Source organism: Peromyscus leucopus, chromosome 2 (assembly GCF_004664715.2).
Source record: "Peromyscus leucopus breed LL Stock chromosome 2, UCI_PerLeu_2.1, whole genome shotgun sequence".
Lineage (NCBI taxonomy): Eukaryota > Metazoa > Chordata > Mammalia > Rodentia > Cricetidae > Peromyscus > Peromyscus leucopus.
In genome coordinates, this window is record NC_051064.1 from 101015741 (window position 1) to 101033223 (window position 17483).

Consider the following 17483-nt stretch of genomic DNA (forward strand, 5'->3'; position numbering starts at 1 on the left):
TAAGGGCCTGAGTACCAGTTCCAATTCCTCCCTCCCTGTGTCTGGGAACATAAATCACACAGCTCCAAACTTCTCAGCTTTCGTAAATGGCAGGCCTGGTTCATGCATGATTTATCAATTATTGCTGTGGGCCATTAAGATAGATTTCTCAGCTTCAGGTAGGCTGCAGCGGGGTTGTATAGTGTTGGTTTAGAATTTCTTAAGAAGCTCAGTAGTTGACAACCCAAACAATACAACTTCCGTTTGCCCTTGTGGAAGGCTTTTTGGTTTTAGGTGGAATTTTTTTTTCTGATGATTTCTTCTCCTTTTGAGCTTTGCCTTGGGGTGGGGGGTGGTTACTTCTAAGCAAGAGTAGTCAGAAATTCTCAAAACCGCTCTTTCTCTGAAAAGAGCACATCTAGCTCCTGCAGATGAACGGGTAGCAGTTCCTGTGACAGGTCAGCAGAAGAAACAACTTGGAGCCTCACCTGTTGCCCCTCATGATTAATGGGAAAACCATGACACTTTGCAGATTCTGGACTTGGGGGGGGGGTGCCCTTCATTCTTGCCAGCACAGAAGACTCTGTCTTCAAGCATGCTGCCCTCCAAGGAGGTAGAGATTTTTATGGCTCTGTCACCTCAGGACAGCTTCCCTGTGGAACCTCTTCTAGGACAGGCTAGGATCTGGTGGCTGGTGCCAAAAAGGAAAGCTAATTAATGTCTGTGTAAGCACTGAGAATCTACAGTGATTCCCAGATGAGGAGTAAATCGATAAGGGCAGTGGCGGGGCTGAATGGAATAACATGGTTCAGCACATGATGTTTGGGCTTTAGGAAAGGGGATGTGTTCTTAGAATTTCTAAGGTTGGTCTTCAGAAGACCCCTTGGAAACGGTGAGGAGAAATGGCTTCCTTTTCTCAGATGTTAATAAGGCATGAAGATACAAGGTCTGGCCGCCCACCCCAGTGCCGTTTCCTTTATGTGGTCCGTGGTCACATACACACAGCTCAAGTGTGTGTCCATAAGGTCTCCTCCTTCCACTGGGCTGTGAGGCTATGCATCATTGTCAGATCACGTGTCCTGCTGCACAGTAATGGCCTTGGCCTTCTCCTCCCCAGTCTTGGTCAAATCTGGTTTAAAAGGAGGAAGTGGTTTTTAGTCAAACATGCGTTTAGTTGTATTGGACTTTTAGCCTTCTTCTTCAAATTAAGAGAGATAACTTTAAACAATTACAAAGTTCTGGAGTCTGGGGAGGAGGGAGACCAGACCAATTTGCCTGACCATAAGTGCACTATTCCTGGACTCTTAGGGAGTCCTGTTTCTGAATGTGTTTGTGGTGACTCAGTTTGGGCCACCGCAGTGAGAGACACCTGTCCCACTTCCCCCCTCTCCATCCTATTTGTATTCCCATGAAAAGCCCAAGTTGTTGCTGTAAACCAGGCCGGCTGCTAGCTAGCAGTTAAGCTAGTAGTGAGAGCCATTCAGAGTGGAGTGTTCCCGACAGACACTGTGTTGCTCCTGGCCCGGGGTACCGAGAGCACTAGACCCCAGAAGCAGCCAATCGGGTGGTATCTTTTAATTTGCAGTATTATATGAACATCAACATGGATTCAGATGGATGCTCTGCAATAAACTGTAGCCACAGGAGAAAAGGCTTTATTGACTCTCAAGTAAATAATGCACATTTTAAAGGACCTAAATATGCATTTACATAATGTACTATAATTTTTTATTGTGTCAACTAGTCACACACACACACAAACACACATCTATAAGAGATGTTTGTCTTCATCAAAAATTTGGACTCACAGCACTCTGTGCATTCCATTAACATCATGCCAGCTTCATCATGGTAGTTTCTCTTCCATACAGCTCGCTCTAGCCATCGCAAAGAACATTTAATGAATTAATTGTTTGATTGATTTAGCTCCAGTGACTCCTTCTAAAATGATTTGAGACAACTTAGATAAAAAATTAGGTACACTTAGAACATCAAATCCAAGATAAAAGGAAAGAAAAAAGTAGTAGAGTGGAGGAAGCAAGAAAAAGCTAAGATTAAATCTTAGCTCTGGACTTTTAATGGGCCTCGGTGTCCAGTAGAAGATAAAGATTATCCAGAGAAACACCAGGGATTCAATAGTAATCCACAGATCTTTTAAGACGTCTATAACCAGTTTTTCTCTGAGGACATTAAAGGTCATGTTCTAGACCCACCTGCTTCCATCTCTACAGTGAACCACTAACTCTATCCCCAGCAAGAGAAAGGAGGCTTGAAGAGGACAGCCGCGAAAATGCAGACTCAGCAGATGTCTGATTTAGAACTTCAGGCCAGATGACTTCCTGGAATTAATTAAGAATTAATTGGTCCTAATCAATCAGTCATTATAGAATTAATTCTATACAGTACCATATATTCTTAGGTTTGCACTGAATTCTGCACCATAAGGAAAAGATGAGTAAATTGCTATTGCTAAAATGTAATAAAGAAATTAACGTCTAAATTTACACTGCTAATGATTTTCTTTTTACGTCTTTAATAAAGTAAGTTCGATGATGTTTATTAACAATTCACGGAGTGAGTGCATGGTGCTGGTGAATTACTTCTTTAACTTTTATCTACTTAATCTTCGCTCAAGCCAGCGGTTTACCTCGGGCAGCATACTCTTGTTGGCTCCCAGGCTTCCTTATCTCAGAGCCACTCATCACTTTCTGTGAGAACCTGAGGCAATGCCACTTTATGGTCAAGGTCAGTCTCACAGGGCTCTTGACAATGGAGTTGCCACCTTCATGTTTGACATGCTGCACCAGTTGAGTCTATAATTTTGTTCAGCTCAGTACATTCCTACCCTCATTTGAGAAATAACACCTGCAATGCTAACTAGAAATGATTCTGTCAAGAACAGGGCTCTGGTCAACGTTTCTTGTTACCAGTAGAGACAACTACATCATGCTAGAGGAAGAAAAAATCCTTTCATTTTTTTAAATATAGTAGCACAAAAGGAGAAGAGCAGTCCAGGAGCGTTTAACTCTTTAGCTTCTGAGTTTTCACTCCAAGATAATAATGAATTCCAGGATTTAACTTTATTGTATGCAGTCTTAACTCTCAATCATTTTTCTTCCATGTTCTCTGGCTCTTTATCGGGAAACAAAAATATTATTTTGTCCTTGGCAAGTTTTATGGTTATTTTTCTTATTTTTTGTACGCCTTTAGTCAGCCAGTGAGTGTGCAACCAGCAAATATTTATCAAGTGTCACACTCAGTTCTGAGTATATGGAGTGAGTGACTAAGTGGATAGAAAAGCTGTCTTCCAAGCTGGGAGAGGGGAAGTGCAGAAAATTCTGATTCCAATAGATGTTTGTGATGTCCTCAGTTGTATGGTGAAGAGGAAAGCTTTTTCTGGTTTAGCTCAATTTTGTCTCTTGAAACCATAATGGAAGCCTGTGAATTTTTATTGAATGAATTCAAGTTTCCTGCAAACAATGATTTACTTGAATATCTGCAAGCCTGTATTGGTGGCCTGCTTCTACTCCAGCCCACATTTCTACTCTAGAAACTACAAGGGTTGCTCTGACCCACAAAGCCCTAGCCCTTTATTATATATATATATATAAACCTAATCTTCAAGAGGCCCCAGTATCAGTAGGCATGCATTCTTAGCCATTCCAGTGGGATGGTGGAAGAAAGGAAGAGCCTACTGAACTTGATTCTCTTCAATATTATGAATTTATCTCGGTATTCAGAAAGTCACATTCTCTAAAACTGAGCACTTCTGTGTTTCTCTTTGTAGGAGTCCGTTCAGTGTAAAGATTTAAACTATAAAAGGGGGGCGGGAGAATATGTATCCCCTGTCTGGAGTCTTTTCTGGTATGCTTGGACTTGGGCTAAGTGTTATCATCCCCTCACACGAAGCCCTTACCCTCTGGCAGGTCTTGGCCATCACCTCTCCAATTCAAGGACAAAAGCATTCCTGGAAAAATTATTAAGATCTCGCATAAGCTTTTTTATCTAATGTAATCTTGTACAAATGATATTTATCAGGGTTCAAATATAAAGGAGTCGTTGTCTGAATCTCTTATCAGATTTATGGCAGAGAAGCAACCTTTCACGAAGTTCCTGCCTACTCAGCCTGTCGCTGCTTTAGCTTTGAAAGGGCAACAGAGAAAAATGCAACATAAACCTTCCACTGTAAAGTGAGGCACCCAAATTGCATGGGTTCATTACGTGATCATTTACTACAGACTTCAAAAAACTCTAGGCCTGAATTAGTCCCTAGAAATTTCCTTGAAAGGAGTGTAAGAGCTTTAACAATGAATTATTATCTATGGGTAGCTCAGCATGAAAGGGGATCCATATGTGCAAAGTAGAATTTGTCAAATGTAATGTCGGTTAAATCAGGTCTAATCTACCAAATACATTTTTTATTGCTTGCTTCATTAAAAAGGCTCTTAAGGTAATGAATAATCTTCATCTTCAACAAGGATTATTAATGCCTTTATAACTCACGTCCACTGAACGTCGAGAGGCAACGTGAAACTCGATCCTGCTCTAACCTCCATGTTTGTCTTAGAGCCTTAAAAGAGAAAATCCATCAGAACTGTCCAGCGCTACATCCTGTCACATGAGCAACATTTTCTTCCAGGAGAAGAAGTGGAAGAAAAAAAACAAAAAAGGAGGCTGAGTTTGGTTCAGCTGTGGCAAAGCAGGGTTCTCCACACCCCTGACGTGTTCTGTTTTGTTTTGTCTCCTGCAGCAAGTCCACATGCAACGCCATCGACTCTCCACTTTCCGACATCACCCATCATCCAGCAGCCTGGGCCTTATTTCTCACACCCAGCCATCCGCTACCACCCTCAGGAGACGCTGAAAGAGTTTGTCCAGCTTGTCTGCCCTGATGCTGGTCAGCAAGCTGGACAGGTGGGCTTCCTCAATGTAAGGAAACCTTTTTTTTTTTATTTTTTCTATTTCTCCAGAAATGCTAGCCAAATGTAAAAATATCAAGAAGACCCTTTATGACCACGTGATTTTGTGTTCTAATGTCATGCTGACTGACTGCAGGCAAACGTCAGATTTATTCTAGATTGTGGGAAAGTTAGCTTGCTGTGAGAGTGATTGGCCAGGGTTTAAAAACAGGGTTTGTGTTAAGTTTGCAACTGTCCAGTTTATGGATATAAATTGTCTGGAGAGTGAACTGTGTAACCTTCTGAGTTCCACCTCCTGCATTCTAACCCCAGGATCATATAGTTAACAAAATAGAAAGACTGAATAATTTTAAGTAATGATTTGGGGTAGTAGAGAGAGGTAGGGAGCAGAAGGGGACAGATGTTTCAGATCAACCAAGTTGATGGGTTTTTTAAAAAAAAAAAAAAAAATACAATCTTCTAACACTTTAGATCAAGTTGACCAGTACTTGAACTCAAGATGCTAGAAGCAAAGTTTATTATGGTTTGTTATTTCTGCGAGTAGTTATCTTTCCCACTTATCTTCATATAAAACTAAGCCATGTTCAATAACTACAAATGAATGTTTTCATTTTTCTCAAATAAACCAAATAATCACAATTTGAAATAGCATTCCAATAGTAAAAGTTATTTTATAAAATCGCAAATTTTATTACAAATATAAAGCTATATGTTTACAATGAATAGCTGTATCCCAAGGCCAATAGCAATAATAATAATAAATTAAGTCCAGCAGAAAGCCATATTTGATTTCCTTTTCTCATAATATCTATGCATGAAACCACAGATTAGCCATAATTCTTATTGCCTGGTTTAGGATGGTATGTCACACTGCTCTGTCGGTTTTCTCCCCTGCAGAAAGACCTGATTCTGCAAATTTGAGCCGGAATGGGCAGCTTTGACTAATGTCTGGTGATCTGTTCACAGATACATTTCTGTCTAGACAACAAATCGATATGGTGCCCTTTTTTTTTTTCATTTTGCTTGTGTATTCATTTGCTTGACTTATTCTAAAATATTCACTTACGGACTTTTGGTCCACACAGAAACTATACCCAGGCAAGGATACTGGTGAGAGTGTGCAGCCTTCTGTGCCTCAGACAGTATCTGAGGAAAAATACTAAAAATACTATGGATGCTGGTTAGTGAAGGAGTGAGCCTGCCTCTTCTGCAGAATTACTAGGTTTCTTCTTCAAAGCCCCAGACAATGGGACCTCCTTCGAGTGAATTTTGGTTTGAGGCTGCTGTCTACATACAGGCCATTGCTGGCTGTAACTCGTTATGGAAAGCCACTTGGGAAATCATGGGAACCTGAACTGATCACTGGCACCAAGTCTGACTTCTGAACATCCAACATGGTCTTTTTAATAGTCATGACATCATTTTATATAACTGTCAAATACCCTGTTTTGCGTTTTGATCAAAATTTTACAGCGTTTGAGACAAGTCTCTCCATAAGGCTGTTTTGAAGATCTTGAAAATAAATGTTGCATGTTCTCTTCTGAGGAAAACTTGATTTTGTTAGAAAGATGTTCTTTGGCTGTTCTAACACCAGGCAGCCAGAAAAGTGTGAGTCCCATGGCATTTACTGATGTAAGTCAAACTAGAAGGGGTATTTTTGCCTAATAGAAATCTGATCGCTAAATATTAAAGTTTCCGAGCCTGATGCTATATGATATGTGAAAGAAAATACCTCTGTTCATTGAATACATTTATTAACTGTCTTACAAGACAAACTTTAAGAAATGAAAATAAAATATCATTTTATATATTTTATGTACATATTTAATGATCATGGTTTTACCTGTATAAATAAACAGAGGAATGATGCCTCAGTCTAATTAGCATGTAGGTATTAAACAAGCATTTTACAATCATGAAAATGTTGTGGAAGCAGCAGCTAATACAGCACTGAGCAAGAGTTGGTTAGTCAGGGATGGACAAGTCCAGACTGCTCCTGGACGTGACACTCTGGGGAACAAAAGATCAATGTGCTTCCAAGAGCCTGAATATTAGTGATTTGCATGGCAGGTACCCAGTAAGTCTTCCTTGGCAGAAGCAGCTAATGGCTGACACCCGTTGATTCTTTTCCTTGTGTGTGTTTTCTCCGAACCCGTGCAGCCCAATGGAAGCAGTCAAGGCAAGGTGCACAACCCATTCCTCCCCACCCCAATGTTGCCGCCGCCACCGCCACCACCGATGGCCAGGCCTGTGCCTCTGCCCATGCCAGACACCAAGCCTCCAACCACATCCACAGAAGGAGGTGCAGCCTCCCCCACCTCACCGAGTAAGTATGACCGAGACAAGGCGCCGGTTCCTTACCACGCTCTCTGCACGTGAGTTCACACCTAAGCCTTGTCCTTTGCTGTGCAGGCTTTAGCAACAGGCACAGATCCCACCGCTCTGTCTGTAGCATGAGCTGGCAGAGCCCAGGCCCAAGTCACAGTGAATGCCACTCCCATGTACTGTCAGACGACACCAGATATGGAAATGATCGGGTGTGGGTAGCAGATTAAGATGCTGTAACGACATGCTAAGGACTGGGAACAAGATACAAACTATTAAATTGTGTCTATTGCTGGAGTGGTTTGCAGAGAATGCTATTCCCATGGTGTTCTAGGAGCATCTGCTTGTGATATTCTTAATAACAAAAGGTTTGATTATCCCTAGAAACTTAATGAGAGATTAAAAATTATGTGCCTTATGCATAACATATTTTAAAAGTGTCTAGATCAAAGTATCCATCCAAAGGTATGTGCATCGAATGTGGCTGAGAATGAGATGGTCCTGATGAAAAGGCAGAGCTGGAAGCCGGGGTAGCTGCATGAGGAGGCTTGGGAAGGAAAGGAAATAGAGTAGGACTGAATGGAGAAAGAGAACCTTTTGACTTTCTCTCAACAGTCTGGGAGTACTTAATCACAAAATAGAGGATTCTGGAATCTGTTTATGTGATGGGAATGATGAATTCAACAACAGCGAGCAATTCTGCAGATAGTCCTTGGTGTTTGGGAGCTGGAAGGGCTGGAAGGGCTATAAAAGGTGTGAACACGCAAATACGGTCTTTGTTCATGTCTGGCGGAAAGAGTGATGGCTGGGGTTTCCAGGTGACCTGGTAGCCTAGCCGTGAAAGGTGGTGTGATGGGCCCCTCCATAATCCTTTAGAGAGGATGCCAGTATAGAAGGGAGCAGTGGCAGTGCCCCCAGGAAGAGCCGGGGGCCGGGGTGGCGGTGCGGGTTCCTCTGAAATGAGAAAAAGGTGTGAGCACAGTTAGAAAGAGGAGTATTAAGGTCAGGAACTTGAAGAGCAGTAATAGCAGTTGAATGAAAGGGAACAGGTGGAGGGGTGTTTTGTAAATATAAACAAGCATTTAAATAAGGAGGCCTCTTGGCTTTCTTACATTTAATGTTGTAATTAATGGGTTGGATACAGGAGAGAAAGAGCCAGAGAGGAAAGACAGTCCCCTACTTAGGTCCTAGTCACTGGAACTGGCTCTGGGGACACTGGATCTAAAGAGACGTGCATCTCTCTCGAACATAGATCAGAGAGTGAACTCTGTATTATCTCGTATTGATGTAAGTATTACCTAGTATTTATTGGGGTAAGTAGATGGCATTGTGTATGAATTCCTTAGCAGAAAGACTGAGGATCCAGAGGCAGTTTGGGGAGATAGACCTGTCTGGTAAGAGATGGTTCAGTCCAAGACGCATCAGCAAAGGAGAGAACCAGTGTCCACTGATGTGGGGAGGAAGCTGCTTAGCTGTGAGCTGTCAGCACATCCCAGAAGCAAGCTAGGAAAGGGGTGGAAAACTAGTACTAGTAATGGATGGAAAGTTAAGGGAAACTTACGCTTTTTTTTTAAATCACGTGCTTCCTTAGAAACTAAAATTGCAGGATGGTTTGACCTGTTTATCCTTAGCAGCTTTTCCAAGCCCAGCTACAGCAGGAAGTGTGGTCAGGCAGGGTGTTAAGTTCAGTGTTCAGCATCCCAACAGTATATCCAAAACTGAAGCCTGTTTCAAAGAACAGTGGCAGGCACTTTTCTATTTAGGGGTTTGGGTGGAATTGCTTGCAATAAAATAAATTTTTTTTCAGTTAAAAAAAAAATAAAATAGAACAGGAAATCAAGCCAAAGTTCTCCTCAATTACCAACTTTTGGGAGGACTCAAGTCCCTCTTGAATGGGAACAGCATTAACTCCTCTGCCCACTCACAGCAGGTGATCAGGAGGGAGTAAGATAATAGGCATGCTGTGTGACAGATAAAAGGCCAAAGCAACATTTTTAATATCATCTCATAATGAAATACAAATGGATGCCAGCCTAGAGCAGGGCACGTGTTGCCTCTGGCACTAATACTAAACTTTTCAGCATGGCCAGAACAACATGGGCAAGGCAGATCTGAGGGGGAAATGCCTATAAAACAAGTATATTTTAATAGGAAAAATCTGTCCCCATCCCCTTAAAAATCAGGGAAGTGGGAGTGAGGAGAAAGTTGTGCTCTTCCCTAACAAGAACTTTGATATTTTTGTATGTGTTCAGAACCATTGGTTACACTGTGTACAACTGTTTCGAATGTGGCAGAGAGGACCCATGACCTGTGAGAGTGGTTCACACAGTGTGTTCCACTCTCACTGATAAGCTGGTGATGTGGGCTTCCATCCCCACTGAAAGAAAAGCTCTTCCTCATCCGTGTTATTGAGCATCAGCTGTGTGCCAAAAACCCTTCTGAGCGCTAGGCTTCAGCACCTAGAACGGGGGATAAAAGTGATTTAAAAATCATGATCTTATACTTTATTCCAAAGAGGAAGAGAGAGAATGAACAACACAGTAAGTTTGAAGGCAGTTGATGTAGGACAGTGATCCCTGTGCGTGCAAACCCGAGAAGCATAGACGGACGAGAAGCGGAATCAGTAGGATAGCATGCCATCAGGGAGCAAGACCTTCCAGCCCTTTGATGTTGGAGAACGGCCCTGATGGGGTGGGAGCCCATGCCTGGTAGGTAGAAGGATCAGCCAAAGCAGCCTGGTGTGAGTGAGGAAGTAAGAACAGTGAGAAAGAGAAGATCAGAGGCGAAGTTGGAGACACAATGAGGATGGAGTAGGGCCTTGGGAGCATGGAGCTTGCAGGCCAGTGTCAGGGCTTGGACATTTCCTGCAAGTGAGACTGTGAGTAGAGGAATGCTTCCTAAAGCCCAGATGTTAGTAGAAAATCGTGGAGGGCTTTGTTGAAATAGGTTGAGGGGAGGAACAAAGGCAGGACATGATGGATGCAATGAGTGTTTTTTTACATGCCAGCCCCCATTCAAGACAAAGGAGTACCAAGGTAAATGAAACAAATAAGTGTTGATCGAATTGCTAAATGGTCTTTTTTTTTTTTTTTTTTTTGGTTTTTCGAGACAGGGTTTCTCTGTGTAGCTTTGCGCCTTTCCTGGAGCTCACTTGGTAGCCCAGGCTGGCCTCGAACTCACAGAGATCCGCCTGCCTCTGCTTCCCGAGTGGTGCTGGGATTAAAGGCGTGCGCCACCACGGCCCGGCCTAAATGGTCTTTTAATTAAAAAAAAAAAAAAAAAAAAAAAAAAAAAAAAAAAAAAAAAAACCTGGAGCCCAATATTGGTGTAAATGCAGGGAGATCAGAGAGACCAAGGAACAAGCCACTGCCATGTCTCACCTCACCAACTCCACGAGTCCTCTGACTGAAATCCCCTGAGTCCTCTCCCAAAAGGCTCCCAGCCTAAAAAGCCTCTAGCTGAAAGGGATGCTTTTGCCAAAAAGCCTTTAGTTCCTGTCTCCTCACACCTTATATACCTTCTCTGCCCAGCCCTCACTTCCTGGGATTAAAGGAGTGTGTGCTTCCCAGTACTGGGATTAAAGTTGTGTGCCACCACTCTGGCCTCTATGTTTAATCTAGTGGCTTGTTCTGTTCTCTGATCCTCAGGCAAATTTTATTAGGGTACATAATATACCACCACATAAGAACTTTCATCCTGATGGGAGTGGAGACCCAAACCAACAAAATGCACGTACGTTAGGAAGCTAGGGACCAGTAGATAAGATTGAGAAGGCAGGGCTGGGCAGAGTATGGTGGAGGTGCTATGGCCATCACCCAGCTGACAGTTGTCTAGGCACTGACCTGGGGATGGAGGCCAGTAGAGGCTGTGAGAAGCTCTTGGACACCAAGAATATTCTAAAGATAGAGTTCGTAAGCTTTGCAGAGGCATCTGATATGGGCTGAGAAGAAGGGAAGAAGTCAAAAGTGGCCTGTAGGGTTTTAGCCTGAACTCCTGAAAGAATGAAGACAAGAAGATGTTAGGGAAGCCATTCTGAGTGGAGGGTGGGCACTAGACATCTGAGCCTCTTAGACCTCCCAGTGCTCGGGCTAAGCAAACTTGCAACCCTGGGCAGGTTACAGAGTTTTTCAGGGTGCATCTCCTCCTCCTCCTCTTCTTTTTTGTTTTTTGTTTGTTTATTTGTTTTGTATTTTTTGAGACATGGCTTCTCTGTGTAACAGCCCTGGCTGTCCTGGAACTCAAACTGTATACCAAACTGGCCTTGAACTCACAGAGATCTGCCTGCCTCTGTCTCTGCCTCTACCTGCTTCTGTTGGGATTAAAGGTGTGGGCCATCACCACTTGGCACATCATTTTCTTAATAAAGGACTTCTTTTCAAACATACAACATGACATAAGAGATTTTTAAGAGGCTGCATGTGGTGGCACACGCCTTTAATCCCAGAACTCTGGAAGCAGAGACAGGTGGATCTCTGTGAATTCAAGGCCACTCTGGTCTACATAGTGAGTTCCAGCCAGCCAAAACTACATAATGAGATTTCTGCCGCCCCCCCCCACCTTTCTTAAAAAGAGAGAGAATTTTTTTCTATGAGTTCTGAGGACTATAGCTCTTCATGCCGTAGCTTGGGACTAGCTCATACCATAAAAATGGAATTTTCCCTAATTTTTTTTCTGAAGTAAAGATTGGCATCATAACATGGAATTAGAATGCAAAGGAGAAAACACTTTTAAATTATGGTAGGAGATAAAAATATGCATATTTTCCTTTGTTAATTAATTAAAAATCAATTTAAGGTGCATTTAAAAACTCATAAACATTTTCTCCTCCATTCCTCCTTAGTTATGAACTTTTGATTTTTTTAAACTGAAATCCTATTAAAATAGAAGCATGTAATAGCAAGTTACATTTATTGTTTATTTTTATGTCTCAAATGAATCTTGTATCTGTTTCATTCTGTAAATGAATATGCACCTATAACGGAGAGCATAACAATTATCTACCACCAGAACAGAAATGTTTAAGCCTAACAATTAACATATGTTCAGTGCCTTTTGATGAACAGAGCTCTTTACCTGTGTGTATTATCTTCCTATACTCCTTTGAGGTCAACATTTTATAGGCAGGGCAACTGAAATGAGAAAATTAAGGTTACCTTGCCCAGCACGATGTTCCAATGGTGGTATGGTAGGACTCCCATGCTCTCTCTGCTACCTTAGACTGTGACTTAGTGGATGTCTTAGTTGGGGTGTCTATTGCTGTGCTAGAAGACTATGAACAAATGCAGCTTGGAGAAGAAAGGGTTTATTTCAGCTTACAGTTTCACATCACAGTGCTTCATAGAAGGACGTCAGGGCAGGAAATTAAGGCAGGAACCCAGAGGTAAGGACTGAAGCAGAGGCCATGGAAGAATACTGCTTACTGGCTTACTCTTCATGGCTTGACCAGCCTGCTTTCTTATGTAATGCTGGAGCATTTGCCCAAGGGTAGTACCACACACAATGGGCTGGACCCTCTTACATTAATCATTAATCAAAGAAGTTTCCAATAGCCTTGCCCACAGACCAGTCTGGTGGGGGTTTTCTTCTCAGTGGAGGTTCTGTCTTCTCAGATGACCAAGGCAGCTTAGGGACAGGTGCTTGAGAGGGCCTTCACCAGAGTCAGGTACCTTCAGAATCCTTCTATGTATAATACCTCCTCTCACCCTCACATGAACTCCTGAAGGAAGGCTTCAGGTTAAACTGATTGAGAAAGAGAAGACAAATTGGAAAGATAAGGTAACCTTTTGAAGGCCAGTCAGCCAAGTGTTCCAGAAACATGATTCACACCCAACCACCTTGAAACTGGAGTCCCTGTGTTGTGCTGTGGCATGAGACTCTGTGGACAGCCTAAAACTTCCTTTTCTAAGGCAGTAAAAACTCTGTGTGGAGAAACAGAAATCTATTTCTAAGTCGCTGGTACTTACGTATGAGTATGTCTTATTAGTGGAGAAGAGAAATCAAAAGATTTGGAGGAAGGCATTTAGAGAAATGGTAGATTATAGGTAAGTGAAAACAAAGTTTGTGGATTCATTTCACAAATCACTTTTTACGCAACTTATGTCTAGACTGTATTATCCTTTTCTAAATTTTAAAGTGTTTACTTAATACAATTCTCTTTGGCATAAAGTCCTGTGAAGTTTTATAACACCACAGATTCTTGGAACTGTCACCCTAAGCAAGAGCCAGAACAATCCAAAAGACCTCCCTAAGCAAGAGATAGAACAATCCCAAAGACCTCCCTAAGCAAGAGATAACAATCCCAAAGACCTCCCTAAGCAAGAGACAGAACAATCCCGAAGACCTCCCTAAGCAAGAGACAGGACAATCCCAAAGACCTCCCTAAGCAAGAGACAGAATAATCCCAAAGACGACCTCCCTGCCATTTTTGCTTCCTCTCAAGTAAATGCCTGATGTGGAGCAAAACTTATTTTATCCATTTCCAAATTAATTTTAATCTCTTTACTAGTACTTCTGTTATCAGCATGTGTATGTGTGTGTGTATGTGTGTGTGTGTGTGTGTGTGTGTGTGTGTGAGAGAGAGAGAGAGAGAGAGAGAGAGAGAGAGAGAGAGAGAGAGAGAGAGAGAGAGAGAGACCATCTTGCTATGTAGCTCAGACTGGCCTGGAACTCACTGTGTAGCCCAGGCTGGCCTGGAACTTGGGCATTCCCCTTCCTCCTTCGTTCTGGGATGACAGGCGTAAGCCACCACTCCCAGTTTCTGCATTAGAGTCTGGTTTTTATATTCTTCTGCATTAGGGGATCATGAATGAGGCCAGTTTTAGTTAGTGTTCTACTGCTGTGAAGAGATACCATGACTATGGCAGCTTGTTTTTAAAAGCACTTAACTGGGTACTTGCTTACCGTTTCAGAGGCTTAGTCCATGATCATCATGGTGGGAGGCATGGTGCTGGGGCAGTAGCTGAGAGCTTATAAGCATCCTCATCTGCAAGTTAAAGGGAGTAGGGGGGATTGGGAATGGCATGGGCTTTTGAAACTGCAAAGCTCACTCCCAGTGGCACACTTCCTCCAACAAGGCCACGCCTCCTAATCCTTCCCAAACAGTCCTGTCAACTGTGGGCCAAGCTTTCAAATACATAAGTCATTCTTACTGAAGCCACCACAAGGCCCAAATACATAGTGTTTATTCTATGAAGAGAGTGGCATCTAAAGAGAAAAATCCAGTATTCAGCAGAGTATACTGGGACAGCTGAGTAGCCATCTGGAAAAATATTTCTTCCACAAAAATAAATTTCATCTGGGGCCAAAACAAACAAATAAAAAGCATTAAAAAGTTGACCCACACATCTTTAAAAAACCACAGTACGGTTTTGTTTATAATATTTAAGAGAGGATGGCCTCTCTGAAAAATACAAAATGTATCCACCAAGCATTCATCAAAGAAAAAACCAACAAGCTCTGTACTAAAAATTTCAAAAATTATATACAGGGGAAAAATACCCAGAGCAAATTAAAAAATATTATATGAAGAAAATATTTTCAGCATTTGTGACAAAAGGCCAAAATACTTAATACATGCTTTTCAAATCAGGATCAGAAAGCTCAACAATCAAATAAATACAAGAAGGCACATAAAGAAAGAAAAGCAAGATGTTAGAAAGGCTTCTAGTATGTGTGATGTAAAGCAATGTAAATGAAAACTTTAAAGGTTTATACCTATCAGATTAGCAAAGATCAAAAAGTATCTTAACATGATGCAAATGGAAAACAGGCCCCTCTCAGGCCATTGGAGGACTTTAAATGGTTTAGCCTCTTCCTAGAACGAGTGTGTGTGTGTGTGTGTGTGTGTGTGTGTGTGTGTGTGTGTGTGTGTGTGAAATTACAGCATTTATCCATGAGTATTCAATATTTCTGTATAAAATCATAAATACATGCATACATCTTAAATATAAGCCACACATGTATTTGATATATGAGCAAAGCTATACCTAAAGCATTCATTGAAGCATCAGTTATAATGGGAGACTGATAACGTGAACGTCCACCAATATAACTGTTATGCACAGGAACTCTTTAAATATAGACAAGCTTATTGAGACTAATGGAAGAGCCTTTGAGATCTGCTTATATGGGAGAGGGTCCTGAGAGATATAACCTGTACTGAACACTACCTCAGACTGGAGGGATGGGAATTAATAACTGGAGGAAAGAGACAGGGATTTGGGGAGAGCCTCCCCTGATAGAAACCAACAATATTAACTTTTGATTTGCTCTTTTATAAAATATAATTATTTCTCTATATTTAAAAGTATTTGCCTAATGATCTTCTCACAGTCTTGCTCATACACAAAATCCTTTCTTTGGCCCCTGAGCATAATAACAAAATATGCTATCTTTGATAAAGAATAATATTTTCCCCTTCTGAGAGACTTCAGTATAAGGTCCACATTTCGTTCACAGCAGGCGTTGTTTAGGTATCCCCAGCATACAGATGGATACATACTATCTTCAATAGTAATTTGTTATCATTTTTTCAGAGCATTTTGTTTTGTATACAGTCTACTTTTTTTAATGTTTTCATTTGCAAAAGGGGGCCAGCAAGATAGCTCAGTGGGAAAGGGAACTTGCCATAAAGCCTGACAATGTGGGATCCACGTGGTAGAAGGAAAAAGCCAGCTCCTGCAACTTGTTCTGTGACCTCCAAACATGTGTTGAGGCCTGTGCATGTGCACATGCTCTCTCTCTCTCTCTCTCTCTCTCTCTCTCTCTCTCTCTCTCTCTCTCACACACACACACACACACACACACACACACACACACACACGGAGTAAATATATGTAATTTTTTAAAAAAATATGTTAATAGCAAAGGAAAGGAAAAAATGTTAGTGACTTCCAGGTACTGGGTAGGTTGTTTCCAAATGCACTAGGGACAGTTATTATAACTATAAGGTGGAATTGTGAAATCTCCTCTAAAGAGAATGAAACTGAGCTAATGTCTAAACTCGAGTCTCTTGAGCTCCAAAGCCCAGTGCTTTTTGCTCTGCCAAAACATATAACATGTTGACAGGTGTGATATTGTGATTTTCCTTTGAACATTCTAAGACACCTCATAAAAACGTGTTTTTATCATTTCAAGAATACTAGCACTGGGTTAAATGCAAAGCACAGGACCCAGAGCATGGAAAAAGACACTAAGATGAGAATTGAAGGAAGGGCAGCTCAGTGCTAGAGTACTTGCCCAATATGTACAAGGTTCTGAGTTCAATTATGGGGAGGGGACAGTCTTGAAAATAGAATGGAATGGAAGGCTGTATCCATATTTATAACCATAACCAGTTTAAGTCTGTATTTGCCATAGGTTATTTTTACTTTTTACTTTTTGAGATGACACGTGAGTTTCACGAATTTCTTTTTAAAGATAATAGATGGCATTGCAAGAAACTTCAAAAACAGGAAAGTATATAAAAAAAGGTTATATTCTTCACAATCAGCTACTATCAACACTGTGCTTTTCTTCCCATCCTTTGGTAGTGTGTATTTATGCATCTTTCATTTGTAGACATGCACGGAATGCTTTTGATCATATTGAATGTAATGTCTATGTACTGCTTTCTTAACGAGAATACTATACCTTGTTTATAAGAAAGTCAAGAAATGCGATTTTAAACAGTTTGTACCCATGTCCTTCCATTTAGACATCCACTCTAAGCATCCTTATGGAATAGGGCCTGTATCCCTGGACACACATTTTGGTCCTCAGGCCTCATCATCTCCCTGGGCTGCAGTGCTGGAAGTGGGTTACTAAACAAGTGGTAGCAGCTCTCCTCTTGAGACACATTACCAAATTGTTTGCAAGGTTTATGCAATTTATACCCTTACAAATTGTGACAAGTCTCATTATAACATCACCTCTTAAGAGGTGTGAGTACATTATTGTTGGGAGACAAATATCTTGTGAGTATAATAAATGCCTCCAGTCTCAAATTTTAGAATCAGTGAGCCCAGAGTAGAGGATAGCACATTTTTTCTTCAAATGTTTTCTCCCAAAGCAGAGGAATCCAAACTTCCTATCTTTCTGAAAAATCTTCCACACCTCACTCTGGACTGTTCTGTCCAGAGGGCAGCCTGTTAGACATTCAGATGAAAGGAGAGTACAGCAAACAACACTCACTATCCTCACCTCTTTACATACAGATATTGGGAGAGGTTAACTGGCTGCAAAGATCATCTTTCTAATAGGAACCAAGTAGAACAAGCTGGG

General features: G+C 41.5%; 1 protein-coding gene across 7 annotated transcripts in view; it reads left to right on the top strand.

The window, feature by feature from the left end:
• The window catches only part of Nfia (nuclear factor I A), a 542815-nt gene that overhangs the window by 481508 nt on the left and 43824 nt on the right, over positions 1 to 17483 (top strand). For all 7 annotated transcript variants that reach the window (XM_028870284.2, XM_028870283.2, XM_028870288.2 and 4 more), the window contains 2 exons: positions 4730 to 4908; positions 7059 to 7224. In XM_028870284.2, coding sequence (XP_028726117.1) covers positions 4730 to 4908; positions 7059 to 7224 — 345 coding nt within the window. The remainder of the gene's footprint in view (positions 1 to 4729; positions 4909 to 7058; positions 7225 to 17483) is intronic.